Source organism: Rosa chinensis, chromosome 7 (genome assembly GCF_002994745.2).
Source record: "Rosa chinensis cultivar Old Blush chromosome 7, RchiOBHm-V2, whole genome shotgun sequence".
Classification (NCBI taxonomy): Eukaryota; Viridiplantae; Streptophyta; class Magnoliopsida; order Rosales; family Rosaceae; genus Rosa; species Rosa chinensis.
Window position 1 is genome coordinate 30,596,914 of NC_037094.1, and position 18,901 is coordinate 30,615,814.

General features: G+C 37.2%; 2 protein-coding genes across 2 annotated transcripts; both read right to left on the minus strand.

The window, feature by feature from the left end:
- Positions 1–14,139: 14,139 nt before the first annotated feature.
- LOC112179190 (polyubiquitin) lies at positions 14,140–15,164 on the minus strand. Its single transcript, XM_024317531.2, has one exon. It carries the CDS (start codon positions 14,766–14,768, stop codon positions 14,301–14,303), a length of 468 nt encoding a protein of 155 aa, XP_024173299.1. The 5' UTR covers positions 14,769–15,164; the 3' UTR covers positions 14,140–14,300.
- A 473-nt stretch (positions 15,165–15,637) lies between these two features.
- Positions 15,638–18,821, minus strand: LOC112179189. Its single transcript, XM_024317530.2, has 5 exons — positions 18,378–18,821; positions 17,741–17,836; positions 17,599–17,647; positions 16,959–17,087; positions 15,638–15,889 (listed from the first exon to the last, which is right to left on the minus strand). Exons 1-4 carry the CDS (start codon positions 18,747–18,749, stop codon positions 16,999–17,001), a joined length of 606 nt encoding a protein of 201 aa, XP_024173298.1. The 5' UTR covers positions 18,750–18,821; the 3' UTR covers positions 15,638–15,889; positions 16,959–16,998.
- Positions 18,822–18,901: the final 80 nt, after the last annotated feature.

Here is an 18,901-nt window from a genome sequence, read left to right on the forward strand (position 1 = left end):
CTTATCTGGCCATTGTTATGTGTCAGCGGATGGGTATGTAATGACTTTCTTGGCATGCGCTATTATCAATGAAATTTCATTAATTCAAAAAAGAAAATGTACAATTGAAATTCACTTCTAGTTTGGAAGCAAAGGATATGATGACGGGTACGTGTGTTAGATATACTTATAACATGAGTGTTGTTGGGGGAACATTGTAATCAAGTTTGATATCACTAAAGGCTAGACTGGTGCAGTCAGTTCAGTTCAACATAGAATAAAATTAGATAAGCTGTCTACATTAGTAAATGGCTAATCATGTGGTTTCTTTTACTGTTTATGGGGTGTTCGGCAGGGTGATCCACTCTCCCCTCTTTTATTTTGCTTAGCTGAAGAGTTAGGACCGAAGAAATTTATTATTTGCCGGTGAGCTGTGACATGTTGGTAAATTATAATTTCAACATTGTAAAGGTCATGGATTCGACTCTCACGTGCATATGTAAGGATGAGGTGGTCTAAAAGTTTTATTTATTTTTTTAGATGTGGGGTTATTAATTTATCAAGCATTCATTTATCGAGATTTTACTGTATTAATCATATTATGAGAATAAATGAGGTGCCCTTGCTTTCAATTACTTGGGTGTACCAAAAATGAAAAATGGCTCTTCGTTTCCTTGCTAACCCTAGCCTTCATGCAGGGCCGTCCCAATGGTAAGTGAGGCCTAAGCCGAAAATCATAACCTGTTTTTTATTTTTCTGTATTTTTAGCATATTCTTGCTACTTTACAAACAAAGTATTTGGTACAAGAATTTTGGGTCTCTACTATGAATATAAGAATAACATAACCTATAAATGGAGCCTAATTTCAATTAGTTAACTACTTAAGTTCAAACAAATCAAGTATCTATGCATTAGCTAAAGATAGAAAAGTACAAAATATACAAGAAAGTTTGTAGTAGAAAGAGAGAAAAAAATTGACGCAAAGGTACGAGGCCTAGTTCTACAAGATATAGATAAGTTCAAATGACTTGGTAATATGTTGGGTAATTTAGAAGTTGTATTCAATTTTTGTTGGGCTTTAAATAGTATAAAGTACAAAAACTTGTTTCAAAGTGAGGTCTTCACCCAAGTGAGGCCTAAGGCAGTTGCCTTGTCTGCCTTTGGGCTAGGATCGGCCCTACCTTCATGGCTGGGGACTCCATCAATGTTTTTCAGCACCATCAATAAGCAATAGCATCTTTGCCTCACGTAGTCTTATGGCCCTCCAACGTCAATTTGCTTCGACGATTCTCCAGCCGGTTTTCTCCCTCAAAGAGGCTATATCCTCGAGTTCCACCGTGCCTCGCCACAATGGCGTTGGTGGCCTCTCAAGTTGGGAACCGAATGAGAATTCGGGTCGGATCCGACCTCCCAAAGGGCAACTAAAGAATGGTGGAGTTCGGCATATGATTCTCGATGTGGCGTCAGAAGTGAATGGCGTCCCAATGAACCATGCCGGAGCAACGCCTCCAAAAGCCATGTTGAAGCTGCATGCTTCACCAAACTTGCTTGTCGTAGCACTTGTTCAATGTTGTTTTTTGCAATAAGACTAACAAGATACCACTAATACATTGACACTATATTGTTTGGTGAAGTAAAACTTATTTCAAGGGAAAAAAAAAACTTATGCAGTATTGTTTGATATAATAACACTTAGATGATACTGCTCGTTTCAAAAGTAATTGTCTACTTGTCAAAAGCAAGTGACTGAAATCGAATCCAAGCAAAGTGAAAGAGATCTTGAGTGAATTGACTAGAACTTGAAGTCTTGAACAGTTAGATTAATCGTAAGGCAAATACCAGTTCTACCTTTTAATCCTAATTAATTGTAACCCGACCCAACTCAAGTACCTTATCGCTTTCCAAACTTAATCTCCTTTTTAGAAAAATAATTAAATTCTATATATCGCATACATTGCAATATGTAGAACAATATTTTCTCTCTCTTTATTACAGAAGGTTTGTCTTTTCTCCATTTCATCATCAATTTATCCAAAATCTTTCAACACACCTCTCTTTCTCTCGTTATCATACCACATCGAATTAAGAGGTATGTATTTTTAGCATTTCTAGACGTTGAGTATTTAGTGTAGAATCATTTGATCGTGGTTTTAGAGATCTAATTGTTGAAATTTTTGGTGATCCCTCATCACCACACATCTGTCTTTCTCTTATCATCATCTTATATCAAATTAGAAGGTATGTATATTTTTTACTTTTAAATGTTGATTATCTAGTATGTAAAATTTCATATCATGATTTAATGGATTTAACTGGGCGGTCCTTCATCACACCACATCTCTCTTTCTCCCATCATCCTCCCATATCAAATTAACAGGTATGTATATTTTGATTTCTAAATGTTGATTATTTAGAGTGTAGAATCATTCGATCATTGTTTTAGAAATTTTACTGTCATGTTTGGACGGTCCTTCATCATGACACCTCTCTTTCTCCCATCATCCATCCACATCGAATTAGTAGATATGTATATTTTTAAATTTTGATTATATATGGTGTACAATCATTAGATCATGGTTGAGGGAGTCCTTTAAAATTTGGGTAGATCCCAAAACTTGACAACTAAACCTAAACTCAAAGAGGGAAAAAAAAAAAAACTTTAAAAAGACAAAACAAAATGACTCAAATGAATAAGATTCGTACAATGAAAAAAAAAATCAATTTAATAATATTTATCATATGTGTTCTATTACAAACTCTGACCCTCATAGAACTCCACCTTTATGGAATGAAAATTGAAAGAGAATATCACTCTAACTTTTATCTTTGTAAGAATCAGTAAATGTATTATACAATTAATGTTATTTCTACATTAATATCGATACATCTATTTTTCACATTTTCTGTAGTTGTACACAAAGTTTAAATTTATATTGATGTGTTTTGTAACCACTTGATGTTATCTCCTAAATGTATTATACTACTGATGTTCCCTCTTAATTATTTGATATTCATACATATATTTTACGCATTTTTTAAAGTTGTACATAATTTGGGTGCGCACTTAGATAAAAACTTCACATTTAGTTAGGAGCCGAAACAACATTTTTTTATTGAAAGTTGGATTGCACACATTAAATTGATACATCTAACTAGAACAGTATTGTGTAAAAGATTTGAGGAAACAAGATAGTCAAAATCCTTTCTTTAAGAATTGACTTATTATATATAGAGCAAATATAGTATTAGATTTGTCCATTGTATTAATTAGGTCCTAATTAGTTGTACCACAGTAGAGAAACTAAACCTTTCGTAGTGTTAACCAGATAACATAATGATGGCATATGATCTGTGATAGTTTTTTATTCATGTACATATTGTATTGTTTCCTTTTAGAATTGGATCACTCGTATTGTGTGAGAATTAATTGCACCAAAGAAGATAAGTCAATCCTCTAGAATATGATGATTTAGAATGTAAATAAATGATATCCACAAGACTTTTCCATTCATGTATTATTAGTAATCAAGTTTGGAATACATGTAACAGTCATGGATTTGGATGAATGTTAATTGGTATGTGGTGGAATTCAGTTGTACCAATGTATATGATAAAGATGCAATAAAATGATATTTAGGTGAATTTTCACTAGCTTATTAAAGATGGTCACCTTAGAGATACAATAAATGGTTTTGGATTTTCTCACTGATATTGTGTGAGATTTGTGTTTGGATCGAATTTGAATTAGCATGCCATGTACAATGAATTTGTTGAAACTTTCAAGGGGTAGTAAGCTTTGGGGCCTAAACACCCACTATAAATAAGATATGCTATGTAGAGCTACTTGTGAAGCTTATAAGCAATAGTATCATTTCAGCAAATCTAACTTATTAGGTTGAGGCCAGGTTCAACCTCTTCTAGTTTGGTAGAGTACATAATGGAGGAAACTAACCAAGACATCCTTAACTTCTCAAATCGTAGGAGACTCAAACCCAAACCTTTTTTGGTTCAAATATTCATGAACCACAGCTTCTACTGATCGAATCAACGGTTTACCAGAGTAAAAATGACCCTAAAATTATAGGGTCAACTGTGCAAGATGGTATATATTATATAACTATGTGGTCTAATTGTTGTGAATCTTTATCATACATAAAATGAGAGGGTTATTCCCTTTTGTTTTCTTATTAATTTTTATTCAGTATTCTTATTTCTAGTTGATGTTTGGATATTTCGTTGCTCCTGGTTCTCATTAGGAAATAATAAATTGATGTTATGTGCTTTATTGAAAAACACTTACCAATAATTGTTTTGCAGGAAGAGATTGAATTAGTTGCCTTTGTCAAAAAAAGGCTTAATGAAGTTTTTATTCACAAAATGGTACTCCATCATGCAAATGAATTGAGCAGGTGTATCTGCATCAAGGATGATGAAACCTCCCTTCCAAGTTACATGCAGAGCAGGAAGATACAAGCGATATAGATGCAGAGTTAGAGACAAGAAAATATATTAAGGAGGTCACTTTTTTCACTGTCTATCCTAGGCATGAGATTTTGCCATAAGGCCTAGTGTTTAGAGGCTGAAGGCTATTTCATATGGGGGAAATTTTAGAAGAAAGAGAAGGATCATCAACAAAGATAAGAAAGCCACTGTTGCTTTTGGCTCCTCGATCGAGATAATTAAGAGTCCAAATTTGATTTATTATCCTTCACTTGTCTCCTCGACTTCCAGCCGACCTTGACTTCTTCAGGATTCACTTGCACCTAGCCCTATAAATAGACCCATCTGGAAAGCAGAAGAAGAAGAGCATCAGAAACAACAACCTCCTCTTTCCAAAGTCTCATCCATACGAGATAGCCTTCAGCCTATAAACACTTGGACTTTATAGAGAAATCTCATGTCTGGGATAGGCTTTAGAGCCCGGAAAACTCGTTCTAAGCTTTCCTTTCTTGTGTCCCCAAAACTCTAATTGAGTTTCATGATGGAAGACTAGGAGACTCTGAACTACCAGGGACATCAAGGACCTTGTCTCCCTAATGGGTTATTCTGGCCGTGAGGGCATGAAGACATGAAGCTACCGTCTGCCTCCAACATCTCGGCCGCCAAACAACCAAGACTAAATCAAAAGTCCACATGAAGATTTCAAATCAAGATATTGTATTTCCTTAGTGTAAAGCCACTATTGGCCTATAAATTTTTATTTTATCATGCTGATATGTATTGCCTTTGGCCGCAAAGCCACATATTGATCATATTCTCGTTTATACAATTGGGGCACAAAATAAAACTTCAATTGACCACACATCGTCAACTGATCGCACATCGCAACTGACCACACATCGCATATCATCAATCCAGATGATTGGGGCACATAATCAAACTTCAACTGAAACCCACAATCAAATCCAACTATTTCTCATCAAAAAACATAAATTTACAACTGAACCATTGCAAAAACCTCCGCTTAGAACAATTTCAAGGTCCTTGGTGGCAAGGCGGACAAGGAACAGTGTTTGCGATACCAAGAAAAAGGAATAGTGTTTGATTTCAAAATTTTGAAATCACATTGTTGAAACCTGTTATAGCAGGTTACCCCACAACCACATGCGGTGGACGCGCATTTGTGGGTCCAATTTAACAGTGTAAAATGGACGACCCAGATGCAATTACGAATTTTAAGGTACTGATACCTTAAGGCACTCAAGGGAAATCTTCATCAATGACTCCAAGTTCATTGTAAAGCAAATGGATCAGGTCATTGATAAAGTATTTCAAAAAATATAAGGGAATAAATTCACACTTCCAAATTTATAATTCACACTCATAGTTTCCTCTTTTAAAATTAAATTCACACTCCAAATGTTTGTTTTTACAAAAAGACAAAATTGATACTAAAAAATGAAACATGAAGTGTAAATTGTAAAATATAGTGTGACTTTCACTCTCCAAACTATAGTCATTTGGAACTTACCATATTTTCCAATATGTCATAAAGAATTTGTTTCCATTATCAAATGGTTGACCAATAAACTATTACTGTAAAACAAGATCATTATTGGTTTCAGGTAATACAACAATATCATTATTGGTCTTGGGTGGAGTTACCAAATATTATAGACTAGGGTTTCGTGCAAAACGGCGGCGGTGTTCGATTGTGTCCATCGCCGACCTAGGCCATGTGAGAATTGTTTGGGTTTTTCGTTCTTGGTGTGTGGAGCAAGGTTGCGATTTGGGATTGATTTCCATTTGGGTCTTTGAAGGCATGCAAGCCAGCAGGTAGCAAATCGAAGAAAGCACTCGACGTTTGGTCTTACTGGTGTCTTGGTCTGATTGGTGATCAACATTTACTGTAGCGTGTTAAGGAGGCAGGTAGAGTTCGAGGCTCGTTAGGGAGGCAAGTAGCGGATTGGTAAATCTTTTTCTACATGATTCGATTAGGCTTTGGTGGTTTCTACTCAGGTGAGCAGACCAGGAATTCTGTGACTGATACTGTGCTGGAAAGGCATCCTGCTGGAAGGCTTAACAGCGGCGGTGACAACTTAGAAGAAGAGGGCTGCTCGACTGCTCGTGCTTCTACTCACTTTGCTCGTGTTTGGCCTTAGGCCTTTGCCCTGAGCTCGAATTTGGGTTTTTTTTCCCTATTTTGTGGGCCTTCAAGGAGGGTGCATTACCAACATTATTTATCTCTTAGTCATTTGGGGGACTATGGCCTAAGAGCTTGACATCCTTGGGCATTTTAATTAGGTCGATATATGATCTTTCAGGGCCAATCATTTCAGATCATATTTTCTACAGGTTCTACGAGAGTTGGAAATTATTTGGAATAAGACTGTCGTTTTGCAAGCGACTTATGGATAAGGAGTTGGTTCTATTTGTTTGCTAGGAAGTGGTGTTCTGTTAGTACCACAATGACATGTAGGCTAGTGGGATGCTAGTCAATTATTTTTTCCTCATAAGGCACAGAGTTGTTCTTTGTTTGTAAGCTCACTAAAATATCGAGTTCAAAATATATTTATAATCAGTTTCATTTACTAGGTAAAGTTTCAGGATTCTTACCGTTATCCTATTCAAGTACATGTTAGACTCTAACCATTTGACGGCTATTTACTCTAATGATATTAATATCCATCCAAAAAAAAAAAGGAAAAAAAAAGAATATCGTGATTGGTTTAAGGCCACACTAGGATATTGGCTTAAGGCCACCCTGGGAAATTGGCATATCTCTAAACTTAATGAGAAAAAAGACATCTACAAAATAAATAAGATTAGCTTATACTAGTTTCTCTTTTGATTGCATGTCCTTCAATATGTAAAAGGACATCTTTTTTAGCTAAGAGATCGAACATTTCTAAAATGTCCTAATAAATATTTGACGAATTTTTTTTTAAGATTTAAGAACACTTTAAAGTGTCCTAATCTTATATGATGTTAGAGAGATCTGAACTTATAACCTCCACGACATTGGTTATTCCAAATAACTAACAGAACAACTCATGGGCCTAAAATAAAATTAAATACTTTGATTTTGGTCTTGATGTTCGATAGGTTTGAATGTTCAATACAATGATTATATAATAAAACAATTTTAACATCTCGTTTGGTTCCAAATAGAAAACCAACTCATTTACCCTAGAAAAATAGAAAATTACATAAACATCCTAACAAAATTTTGAAATAATCAAAAGGAAGAAATTCTCTTATTAATTTTAATGATGTTTTTTACACAAACGAGGACAATAGCCATTATCCATAATTTACTTTTTTCCAGCGCCTCTCTTTCTCTCTCTCCCCACACACACACACACAACACAATCTTTTTATGCTAAGGACCTTGTTAGATTTTAAAATATAAGGATTTCCTTGTACAGACTCATTTTTCGATCGCATATCCACATCTCGACCGTTCAGTTTTTAGGTCCTAATGTATAGATCACTTCTGCAAATTTTCAGCGAAATTGATGATCATTAAGGTATCGAACTAGTTTAAATCAATGAAAAAACTAAATCTGTCCAAGCTAAACCGTTCGTGTTCATAATTGTAAATCGCAGTTTTGAATGTCTTCATGATTATCAATTTGGCTGAAAATTTGCAGAGATGATCTACTCATATATACCTAAAAACTGAAAGGTTAAGATGTGGATATGCGATCGAAAAGTGAGTCTATTCAAGGAAATCCTTAGCATAGAAAGACTGTACACACACACACACACACATATATATATATATGTATGTATGTATATAGGGTCTGGATCAAGGGACAACATATAATTCTAGTGAGAGGTTCTTTTGGCCATTTTAAGAGATCGTTTATTAAACCAACTTTTCGATCACATATTGGGATATCATACTCTCTCTCTCTCTCTATATATATATATATGTATATATATATATATATAAAATTCTAGTGAGAGGTTCTTTTGGCCATTTTAAGGGATTTTTTATTAAACCAACTGTTCGATCACATATTGAGATATCAACCGTTCAGTTCTTAGGTCTAATATGAGTAAATCACTTCTGAAAATTTTCAGCCAAATTGATGACCGTTAAGGTAACGAACTAGATTAAATCAATGGACGAACTAAATCTGTCCAACCTGAACCGTACATGCTTATAAATGTAAATCATATTTATGAATACTTTAACGATCATCAATTTGGCTGCAAATTTGCAGAAGTGACATACTTTTGTAGACCTAAAAACTGAACGGTCGAGATCTAATATTGATTGAAAAGTTGGTTTGATAAGCAATCCTTTAAAATGACAAAAAAAAAAAATGTATCTCTCACTAGAAGAGCTCTATGTGTGTATGTTCTGATGACAAGCACCTCAATACTGGCAAAAAATAGGCACTCGATTTGGTTTGTTATTTAACGAACAATTTAAAATGAGGAGTACAGATTCTTGCAATCTTAAAATTGGCTTGAATAATTATGATTTGAATGATTTGAATAATTATGGGCTTGTATTTTTCGTGGGCATCAATGGTTGCATGTTGTGTTTCTAAAGTATTAACTATTATTGACGACACTTGTTTTTCGTCTGGAGAAGTGGGGGATATATTGAGGGGAAATGTTTTGCGTAGTTGGGTCTAAACCTCGCTCTACGGACCAAGGTTCAGGAGAGTCCGTGTACACAAAAGAAAGGGATATCAATTCTACCTATGTTGGTGATTCTGGAATGGGATGTCGGCAGTCGGTGATTCCAGATTGGGATGTCGGTAGTTGGTGATTTCGATAAGGAATATCGACGCGCGGAGGCATAGTCGGTGATCTCGGATTGGATGATTTGGACTTGGAGATCGAGGGGAGGATAAGATGACTAGCAAAATGGGTTGCAAATGGGAGAAACATGGGTTAATGGGTAGAGGTACGTTATAAAGGAATGATGTTTGAGGTGTGAGTGTTACTTGGTGGTTATGTTAGTTTATTGTTCCACATAAAAAGTGTTGACGCCCAAAAATCTAGCTAACAAACCCAATTCATATTTCAACCCAATAGGAAAAAAAGAAGAGAAGAAGATAAATTACCACGAATAATCATGCTATGCACGTGGATCCAAGCCACATTTTACACATTTGGGGCTTAGAAGAACAGTGTGGAAGGTAACGGACATGCATGAGGCCCATTATTAGTTGTACGCTCGTTGATAATTTTGCACTTGGGACCAAAATTCAAGCCCAACGCCCTAATTTTTAATATGGGTAAGTGAAGAAGAGATAATCCAAATTGTCAAGGCTTGTTAATCAATCATACCAACAACTTCTTTTACTAGTAACCAATTCTTAAACCAAATAACCAAGCATCCTTTTACAAAAATAGTGATTTTCTCTCACATGTAGCATTCTTTTACACTGTAATAACTTACTTAACACAAAGTCTAAATCACAGCAATAAATCCTGCCAAAATCACTGCAGCAAATCTGTCAAACCTACTCTACAATCACATAGCTTTAGACACAACCTGACAAACCAAAACGCATTACAAAACTCAATACACGCATTTAACCGAGCCATCTCTTTACCAGTAGTAGAAACCTATAACCAGGATTCTTTAGCTACTGGAATTGTATATAAATATATAGCTACTGCTATTAACCAGTGGAGCAGAATGGAGTATGCTAGCAAGCTCTCTAGCACTCTTCTTCTGCCATGGTTCCTCTGTCCCAAATTCATCCTTAGATGTCCATCCTTCCCAACTCACCTTCTATCCAAATCCCTTATTCCATATACCTCAACCAATATGCCATCACTGCCAGGATCTCTTCTTCCGAAACTCATGTTTTTCTAGCTCTCACACCACGCACATCTTGTTAAGCCCTCCATTGAAAGCAACACACAACCAGTTCACTACCATGAATAAAAAAGGAGCTGCCGGGAGAAACACATGCAACAACAAGCTTCCTAGGATTCGCAGTCCTTCGAAGTTTGCTGGGCCTAGTCTTCTTTTAATTACTCATACAAAGGGGACAAGATTTTGGGCACGGCCATGGCAATTTTAGTGCCGTACAAGTCAAACTAAAAGTGCTCCAAGACATGAGTATGTGAGGATGACTCTCCCCTATGAGCTGTGGTAGCTCAGCCCTATTTTATTATTCTTGCAGGTCAGATTACTCCTCGTTAAGATTCTGAGTGCAGTGAGCTTAAGCTAAAGGAAACTTGTTATTTCTCTTTTCCAATTGTAATTTTCGAGACATGCTAGAATTTTTCTCCTATTTTTACTTTTTTTTGTAATAACGGGCTCTACTTTATGAGGAGCTCTACAAGTACCGTTTCACTGAACTCAAGAGTTGCTTGGATACTTTAATTTTCATAAATTTTCATCGAAGATTTTATTTTTCTTCTAAAAAGTTACTTGAAAGTCGTTTGAACCATTACTAAATGATGAATTTATGAAGGCTAGAAGTTTCCTTAATTGTTTTATAATTTATTTTCTTATTTTTATTTCACATCTTCGTAATATCCGTTTCTCATGTTGGGGTGTGACAGGTACGTACTACTACACCAAGCGATAACGCTAGTGTTACTGTATCAAGTGATAACACGAAGGTGCTACTACACAAAATAATGTTGGACAAATGCTAATTAGCATATAATGCTCCTAGTGATACCATGCAACTGCTATTGCCTGCACTGAGCAAGATGAACAATACCGTGTACTACACGTATTGGTGAAATAGTGGAGGGGGCCGCCGGACAAGAGACCCGAGATCCCAGGATAATGGAGGGGCGTTATAAACTCTCTAGAGAATGCACAATATAACGGATCAAGACAAGCCGAGGTGGGATTCAACAACCCTTATTTGAATGTACGGGCAGAAGTAGAGACTCTACAAGATAACATAGAACGCCACAAAACACAAGTAAAACGATCATTATTCATGCTAATTAGAGTATAACGATCTGTAACCTGAATATTCATGCATATTCGATCAAATTTAAATCGAGTTTTCCAAGAAAGAAAATAAGTATAACCTTGGGCAACTTCTCCCCAATAATATCAAGCCCACAAGATGGATCATAATAATCTTTAGAGCAACTCTAACAGATTCCCTATATTTTGATTTTTCTCTACTTTAGGGAAAAATGAGTCTCTTTTGCTTTAACAGATTCTCTATAACTATCTCTATTTTAGGGAAAGTGAGGAGAGAGAAAACCAAATTCTCTATATTTACAGCAAACTCCAAAATTTTAAAGAAGAATATGGAGATTTTATAGATTACTGTAAACTAGGGAATCTGTTGGAGTTGGAGAAGAAAAATAGGCTAAAGGTTTGACTTTTGATTCTCTATAATACAAAAAGAGAAAAATTCAGCCCATGTTCCCAAACTATGCTGCCAAGGCCAATTTGATACCTGAACTCTCAAAAGTATCAATGTGATACCCAAAGACCTATATTGGCATCAACGTGATACTTCCGTAAAAAAAATCCAACAGTTCCGTCTGTTTGCTGACGTGGCAAACAATTCAAAAAAAAAAAAAAAAAGAGAAAAGACCAAAATGACCCTGATGTAAAATCTCATCACCAATTTTTTTTTTTTTTTTTAATCTTCTTCTAGGTTTGCTTCTTCTTCGAGCTCGGTGGTTGGATGCTGAGAAACTGAAGAGGATGGGTTGGGTTGGCGGTGGAGGGTGATAGGCAAGGTTCGAAAAATCGCTAGGCGCTAGTCAGGCGGTGGTCAGGAGACTAGCGCCCAGACGTCTAAGCGGTTTTATATTTTTTTATTTTTTTATTTTATTTTTATAACATATAATTGCATAAAATTAAAAAAAATTTCAACATTACTGACCAATTTTAAGTCCATATCATACCAACATACACCAATCCATTGTCTCAAATCTCCATAAACATTATAATATCAAATACCCAACTGAAATTCAAGTAAAGAAAAATCTCATTATGTCAAAAGGTAGGGAAAAATCCCAACCATCAGTACTATTATAGTATTATTATATGATTGATTTATATGATATATGATAGCCCAACAACTATCAGTACAATTAAGAATCAACCATCAGAACAGGCTCAAGAACATGAACAGAGCGACTTCTTTGAGTTCTTTCCAATTCCAATATACCGTATCACAATCTTCAGTTCAAACTTGGTTTTCCTAAATTTGGAGAAGTTGTAACTTGCTCAACTCACCAATCTGTCATGATATTCAGAGCACCTAGAATTCGTGAAGCTGGAATGAAAGACCCAACCTTGAAAACCAGAACTGGTCAAGACACTCAACTTCAGTCAGTGATTCAAGATCCTGAGCTATACCCCCATAGAGTTTATTGTATTCAGAATTCAGTATAAACTTCCCTAACAAAGTGAGCCTTCCAAGTTCCCCAATGTTTATGCTCCTCTATACTGACTGTACATGATTGGTTTGTTTAGATTTAACACCCGAGTCGATTATGCTCATCGAATCTGACATCGGAACGTTTTGGTCAAGGAAGTTGCAGTCTAAGATTGAGATCTAGAAATATACCATTTCAGATTGAACCCAGATAAATTTGTGTTCCACCGGATCCAATCAGCGAACTTTAGATCAAATCCCACCAATCTACACCCCAAAAATAGATCGACCCATCTAGCCAAAACTCAGAAAGACAAAAAATTTCAATCGCAGTTGAGGATCTGACCTCCATCGGTGCTGAAACCAATCCAAATTAAAATGAAAACGATCCGACCTCAATTACAGTCCGCCCAGGCCAGTCCGCCCAACCATCGAGGCTTCTAATCGCCCGCCTAGACCGCTTAGGCGGCCACCCAAACTCCAACCGCCCACCTCCACCGATTTGACATTAATCGCGGCGGAGACTCGCCGCCCAGCCTGGGCGGCCGAGTTTTAGAACACTGGTGATAGGAGAAGCTGAGTTCGGCAGGGATCGGGAGTTGGGGTTGGCGGCGAGGTCGAGGCAGGAGATGAGGGACTTGAGGGAGGGGTCGCGGTCGATGAAGGCGGTTGACTCGATGAAAGAGCTGCGAATAAGGACGTTGAGGGCGTCGATGACGTTGGTCTGGATTTGGAGGTTGAGGGCGATGAAGTCAGTCAGGAGGTGTTGGTGGCGCGGATGCCGCCGACTTTAGCGGCGGCGAGGATTACGAATTGGGGCTTTTCGGCTGCGAATGACTCGATGTCGTTTTAGCGCGTGAGCTCAGGGTCGGTGTGGGTGCAGAGTACGAGGTTGGTGAAACCTAAGGACTGGAGCTTGCGGACGATGGTGGAGCCGAATTGGAGGGGATATCGGCAGGTTAGTGATGGTTTGGGTGGTGCAGAAGGAGAGGAGAGAGAGGAGGTGGAAGAGTCAGGTTGAAGAAGCAAAAGAAGAAAAAGAAATTAAAAGAATAAAAAATGAATTAAAAAAAAGGGTAAAATGTCCATTTTGCCCTTTTTTTTTTGCTCATGTGCTTGCCACGTCAGCAAACAGATGGAGCCGTTGGATTTTTTTGACGGAAGTATCACGTTGATGCCAATATAGGTATTTGGGTATCACATTGATACTTTTAAGAGTTCGGGTATCAAATTGGTCTTGGCAGCATAGTTTAAGGACGGTACCTGAATTTTTCTCATACAAAAATTATAAGAAAGCTGTTGGAGTTGCTCAACGTTCATGAAAAGTAAATCAGTGAATAGGTTCTATTATTTAATGCAAGGCAAGTAGAACAGTAGAGATAATATATTTTGCATCATTCAAAACAAACCTGGAAATTAAAATAAAACAATAAGTAAATGGAAACTAAGCAGAGTCTTGGTAATCAGAGAAAGAATATTAAACGGCCTAACAGAACTTCCTGAATGGCATAAGTACTATAGAACAACCAAACTCCTCAGAAATCAGCACCACCGCGGAGACGAAGAACAAGGTGCAGGGTAGACTCTTTCTGGATATTATAATCGGCCAATGTACGACCATCCTCCAATTGCTTTCCTGCAAAGATCAGCCTTTGCTGATCCGGCGGGATACCCTCCTTATCCTGAATCTTAGCTTTGACATTGTCAATGGTATCGGAGCTCTCCACCTCCAGAGTGATGGTCTTGCCAGTCAAAGTCTTCACAAAAATCTGCATGCCACCGCGAAGCCTGAGCACGAGATGGAGAGTCGCCTCCTTCTGGATATTGTAGTCAGCGAGGGTCCGGCCGTCCTCAAGTTGTTTGCCGGCGAAGATGAGCCTCTGTTGATCTGGAGGGATGCCCTCCTTGTCCTGGATCTTGGCTTTGACGTTGTCGATGGTGTCAGAGCTCTCCACCTCAAGGGTGATGGTCTTGCCGGTTAGGGTTTTCACAAAGATCTGCATGAGTAAAGATGGAATAATCTCAAGTTGAAAGGGGTTTGGAATTCCGAGGGAGAGCTTTAGAAAGGTGTGTGAGAAAGTTGAGAGCAAGAGGTGGTATTTTATAGAGAAAATAACAGACAGTAGATCCTTTCTTTTCTATTTCAGAAAGGACGAGAACCTCTACGACTTCTGTATGGAATACAATTACGAACTCTGTAATTTTAGAACTCTGTAATTTTAGAACTCTACTAATACAGAAAATCGTATTGGTTTAGGATATGTATTCACTATATGCTGTGTTCTTCGCGGTAAATTTGAGGGGAAAAAGAAAAAAGAACCGTTGAAAAATTCAGAACCGTCTGAAAATGAAGCAGCTGATTGTGAAGTAAACCAAAACTAAAGCAACAACCGAAATTGGATGAGCATCATACCTCCCATTTTTGGAGGCCTCTGAATTTCGTAACGCGCAAGCCTTTTCAGTTGTCATTGTAGTATTACTAGATAAATCTAATCCTAACCCAAACCAAGCAATTATATATCAAGTTTTCCTCCTCCATGCCCTAATGATCCCGTATTGCCTACACCAGAAGATGGCACCAAGTTTTCCTCTATATTTCTCATCTATTTCACTCGTGTTAAATGCAGATAGCTAGGATGCATCTATCCAACTCTTATTTAAAACCTTTGTGCCTATTTCATTCGTGACCGCCACAGCAGCACCAGGGCACGTCAAAGCATCAAAGCATGGGGCGATTTAGTTAACTAGGGTTGCCATTAATCTAATAATTAAATGGTGTAGAAATAGTGACAGAAGGTTATATGTTCAGCGCTGTAAGGCGAAGGTGAACCAACACACAAGCAACTTGCAAAGTACATGCATGTAAGCAGAATAGGCAAATGTACTAGTTACATAATTGAGTGATGATCTAGATATATATGATTTTCTTATCTATGTCTAAGCACTGTTCTGAAACAGTGTTGCAACAATTGGACTACGATTTCATCATGGTAAGAGAAAGAACGCAGTTTCAACATGGTTAGCCTATCATATTAACAAACTCATATCATACTATCAGCTAATTGTAGATCCCTCTGAATCCCCCAGTCCACTACTATCTCCCATTCTCCCCCACTATGCATCCCTGAAAACAGAACACAAGGAAATATGTAAAAATTGAAATGACTAAATGTATCAAAATAAAGGTTTTGCTGAAAATAAAGCATAAAATCACAGGAATGTCAGCCAAAATTTAGAAGAAAGAATACACTTAAGAATCTTCAGTTAACTTGCATGTGAGAATAAAATTGCAAGATGGACTCAGCAGGCTTACAATTAAATGGCAAGATGAGCATATAAATATCACATCCAATTCATGTAAATAGGTTATGGCAAACGCACGGTTAAGACTTAAGACTGGAGACAATATCAAGACTGTAGGGTATTTGTCACTCCTCTTAGACAAACTCCCTTGGAGACATAAGAGTCTAAATATCAGAAAATGCGTATCCTCAAATAGGAGTGTTGAAAGTATTATTGACCGTGGGTACAGAATACATTCACTCTACAAGAATAGAATGAATTCTTAAGGTCTGAATATGCATCCGGACTCCTTTGGATGTATCAGTTGTCATATAATCTGATGAAATATCAGAAAATGATGTGCATAAATGAAAGTAAAGTATCATACAGAATGCATTATGCATTTTACTCTGCAAAAACACAGTAATACTTAAGGTTTGAAGACAAATGGATAGTTCGAAGAAAAATTGATCGTCTCTCATTAATGAACAGAAAGGAGTGAAGAGTAGAATATGCATCCCTGCTCCTTATTATCCATCAATTGTCATATACTCACAGATGTGCCTTTGCTTTAGCAATTTAGTGGAAGAACGAGAAACCTGCTCAAGTGTTCATAGTATGTGACTAATTGTCTAAAACTTTCCTTTGGTTTCTTTCATCTTATGAATGATTCTAAGAAGCTATCCAAGTCACCTATCCATATCTTAATACAAATCATAATACTCCACAAATTGTAACCTACTTTTGCTCTTTTGTTCAATCTCTTTTTTATTCCTTCATATTTTGTAGTCTGTAATGAATGTTAACATAATTAACGTGTGAATATGATACAGATTAACCAGATAGACTTAACAACAATCAACAAAATGCTTCAACTAATACTGACCAATATTACACAGTAGAATACTCACCTAAACTTTCTGGTGAACATATGAGACAGAGACATAATAGCTACTTTGATGAAATCCCATAACGGATGTTAAGAGCATCAATTGCTTTCTCAAAGGACTGTGACAACTCAGCGATGGATGTTTTGCAAGCTGAAATTGAAACCCCAGATAAATTAGTTAGAGTGATTTAAACAATAGTTTATAACTTACTGGCACAAATCACACTGTTACATGCTGACAGTACCTACAAGTCACTTTGTTTGTCCTCTTTTTTTTTTTTTTTTTTTTCCTTTTCTATCTACAAAATCCATTATCCTATTAATAATAGTATTACTGGCTATGTGCATTTGAACAGACAAAGAAATTTTATCCAGTTTGTATCCAAAAGGAAAGCATTACATATAAGAAGGAGTAATGTGTGCATATCTACAGAGTCGAGGGGAATATAAGTCATTTCCACACACAGGGACCCAGTTACCACTTGTCAAAACCTTTTACAGGTTATGGATTGTATCTCAAGGTTTCAAGTGACAACACAACATAATATTTACATCAACAATTATCTTTCTCCGGCATAGTATGAGAACCAAGACATGACTACATGAGTTATGAAAAATCCCATATGTATGCAGGTCAGAAAGGTATTAAGCTGAAGACATACCACGAGAAGCCGAGGCCTGTGCATCTGCCATGAACTCTGCATAAGAAGCCTGCAAAAGAAACAATAGGTTACACATAAGATATAGCAGTAGCCAGTAGGATACACGATTAAAAGGATAACAGATTCAGATCAAAGGATATACCATCATTGCTTCCCGACTTTCAGTAGTCCTTTGGGTCATCTTCTTGTATTCCTTGTCTGCTTCATCCAACATTTGCTGACATGCTTGAGTCTGAATCTGAAAACACAGAAAGCCAACTAATAAACAGCTGACAAATTTCCCTACTCCAAATCCTAATGCTCCTTTTCCTTCTACTAACAAGTCCTAAGAATTCATCAGAATAAATTTGTCTTCCCAAACATTACTAGGGAAATGGTTAAGCTACGGTATGATAACAAGTGTAATTATCAAAATCATGGTTGAGCTGAAAATTCAGGTTTTACGCAAGCCAAAACTGCTATTCAATCCTCACTAGCTTTAACTGCAATTGAATTTTCTCACCATTTCTAAACATTTCATGCATTTTCTCGGCTATCCTAACACTATCTCACTCTACACTATCAGCAAGTTCATAATCAGATCTCAAATATAGTAATCTACTATCCTATAGCCGCAGAAATTTGTTATTATTAGGCGAACTCAAATTTCTATTCAGTTTCTTCGGATTTTTCAGTAACCAAAGCAAACAATCAATCACAAAACTCAAAAAATGGTGATAAGTAACGATTCCACACAAGAATTCATTTCGAATTCGACAAATAGAGCGAGAGAGAAAGACCTTAAAGCGCTTGTGGAGTCGAGAATGAGCGGAATCGCAATCCTTGAGGATCTCGGTGTGAGAGCGATCGATGTGTTGCTTGAGATCCTGGAGGCGCGAGGAGGCGAGGTTCTTCAGATCGGGAATCGAAGCCAGGCCGTTGACGTCGGCGAGCGGCTTAGAGGCTGCTGCCGGAGATGGAGATCCGATGATGGAAGAAGCTCTGACAGCTGTCATCTTCTTGGCGCGCTTGTTGCTGTTGTTGAGAAGCGTCGATTTGGGAGGAGATTGGTTCGGAGAAGGAGGAGACGCCACTCGGGGTGGCGTTTCGAGAAGCGCGGCAGCTGAACTCCGGCGAGTGCTTCGTCTTCCACCGCCTGAACCTCTCTTCATCTCTCTCTCTCTCTGTCCACTCTTCTAAGCTTATGAAAATTGAAAATCTCTCCGAATATTTTAGCAAATGGGCTTGGCGCCCAAGACAAGGCTTTTATATGCAATTTTTTTAGGCTTTAGTCATTGGATAATAATATATACTTTTGGAGAAC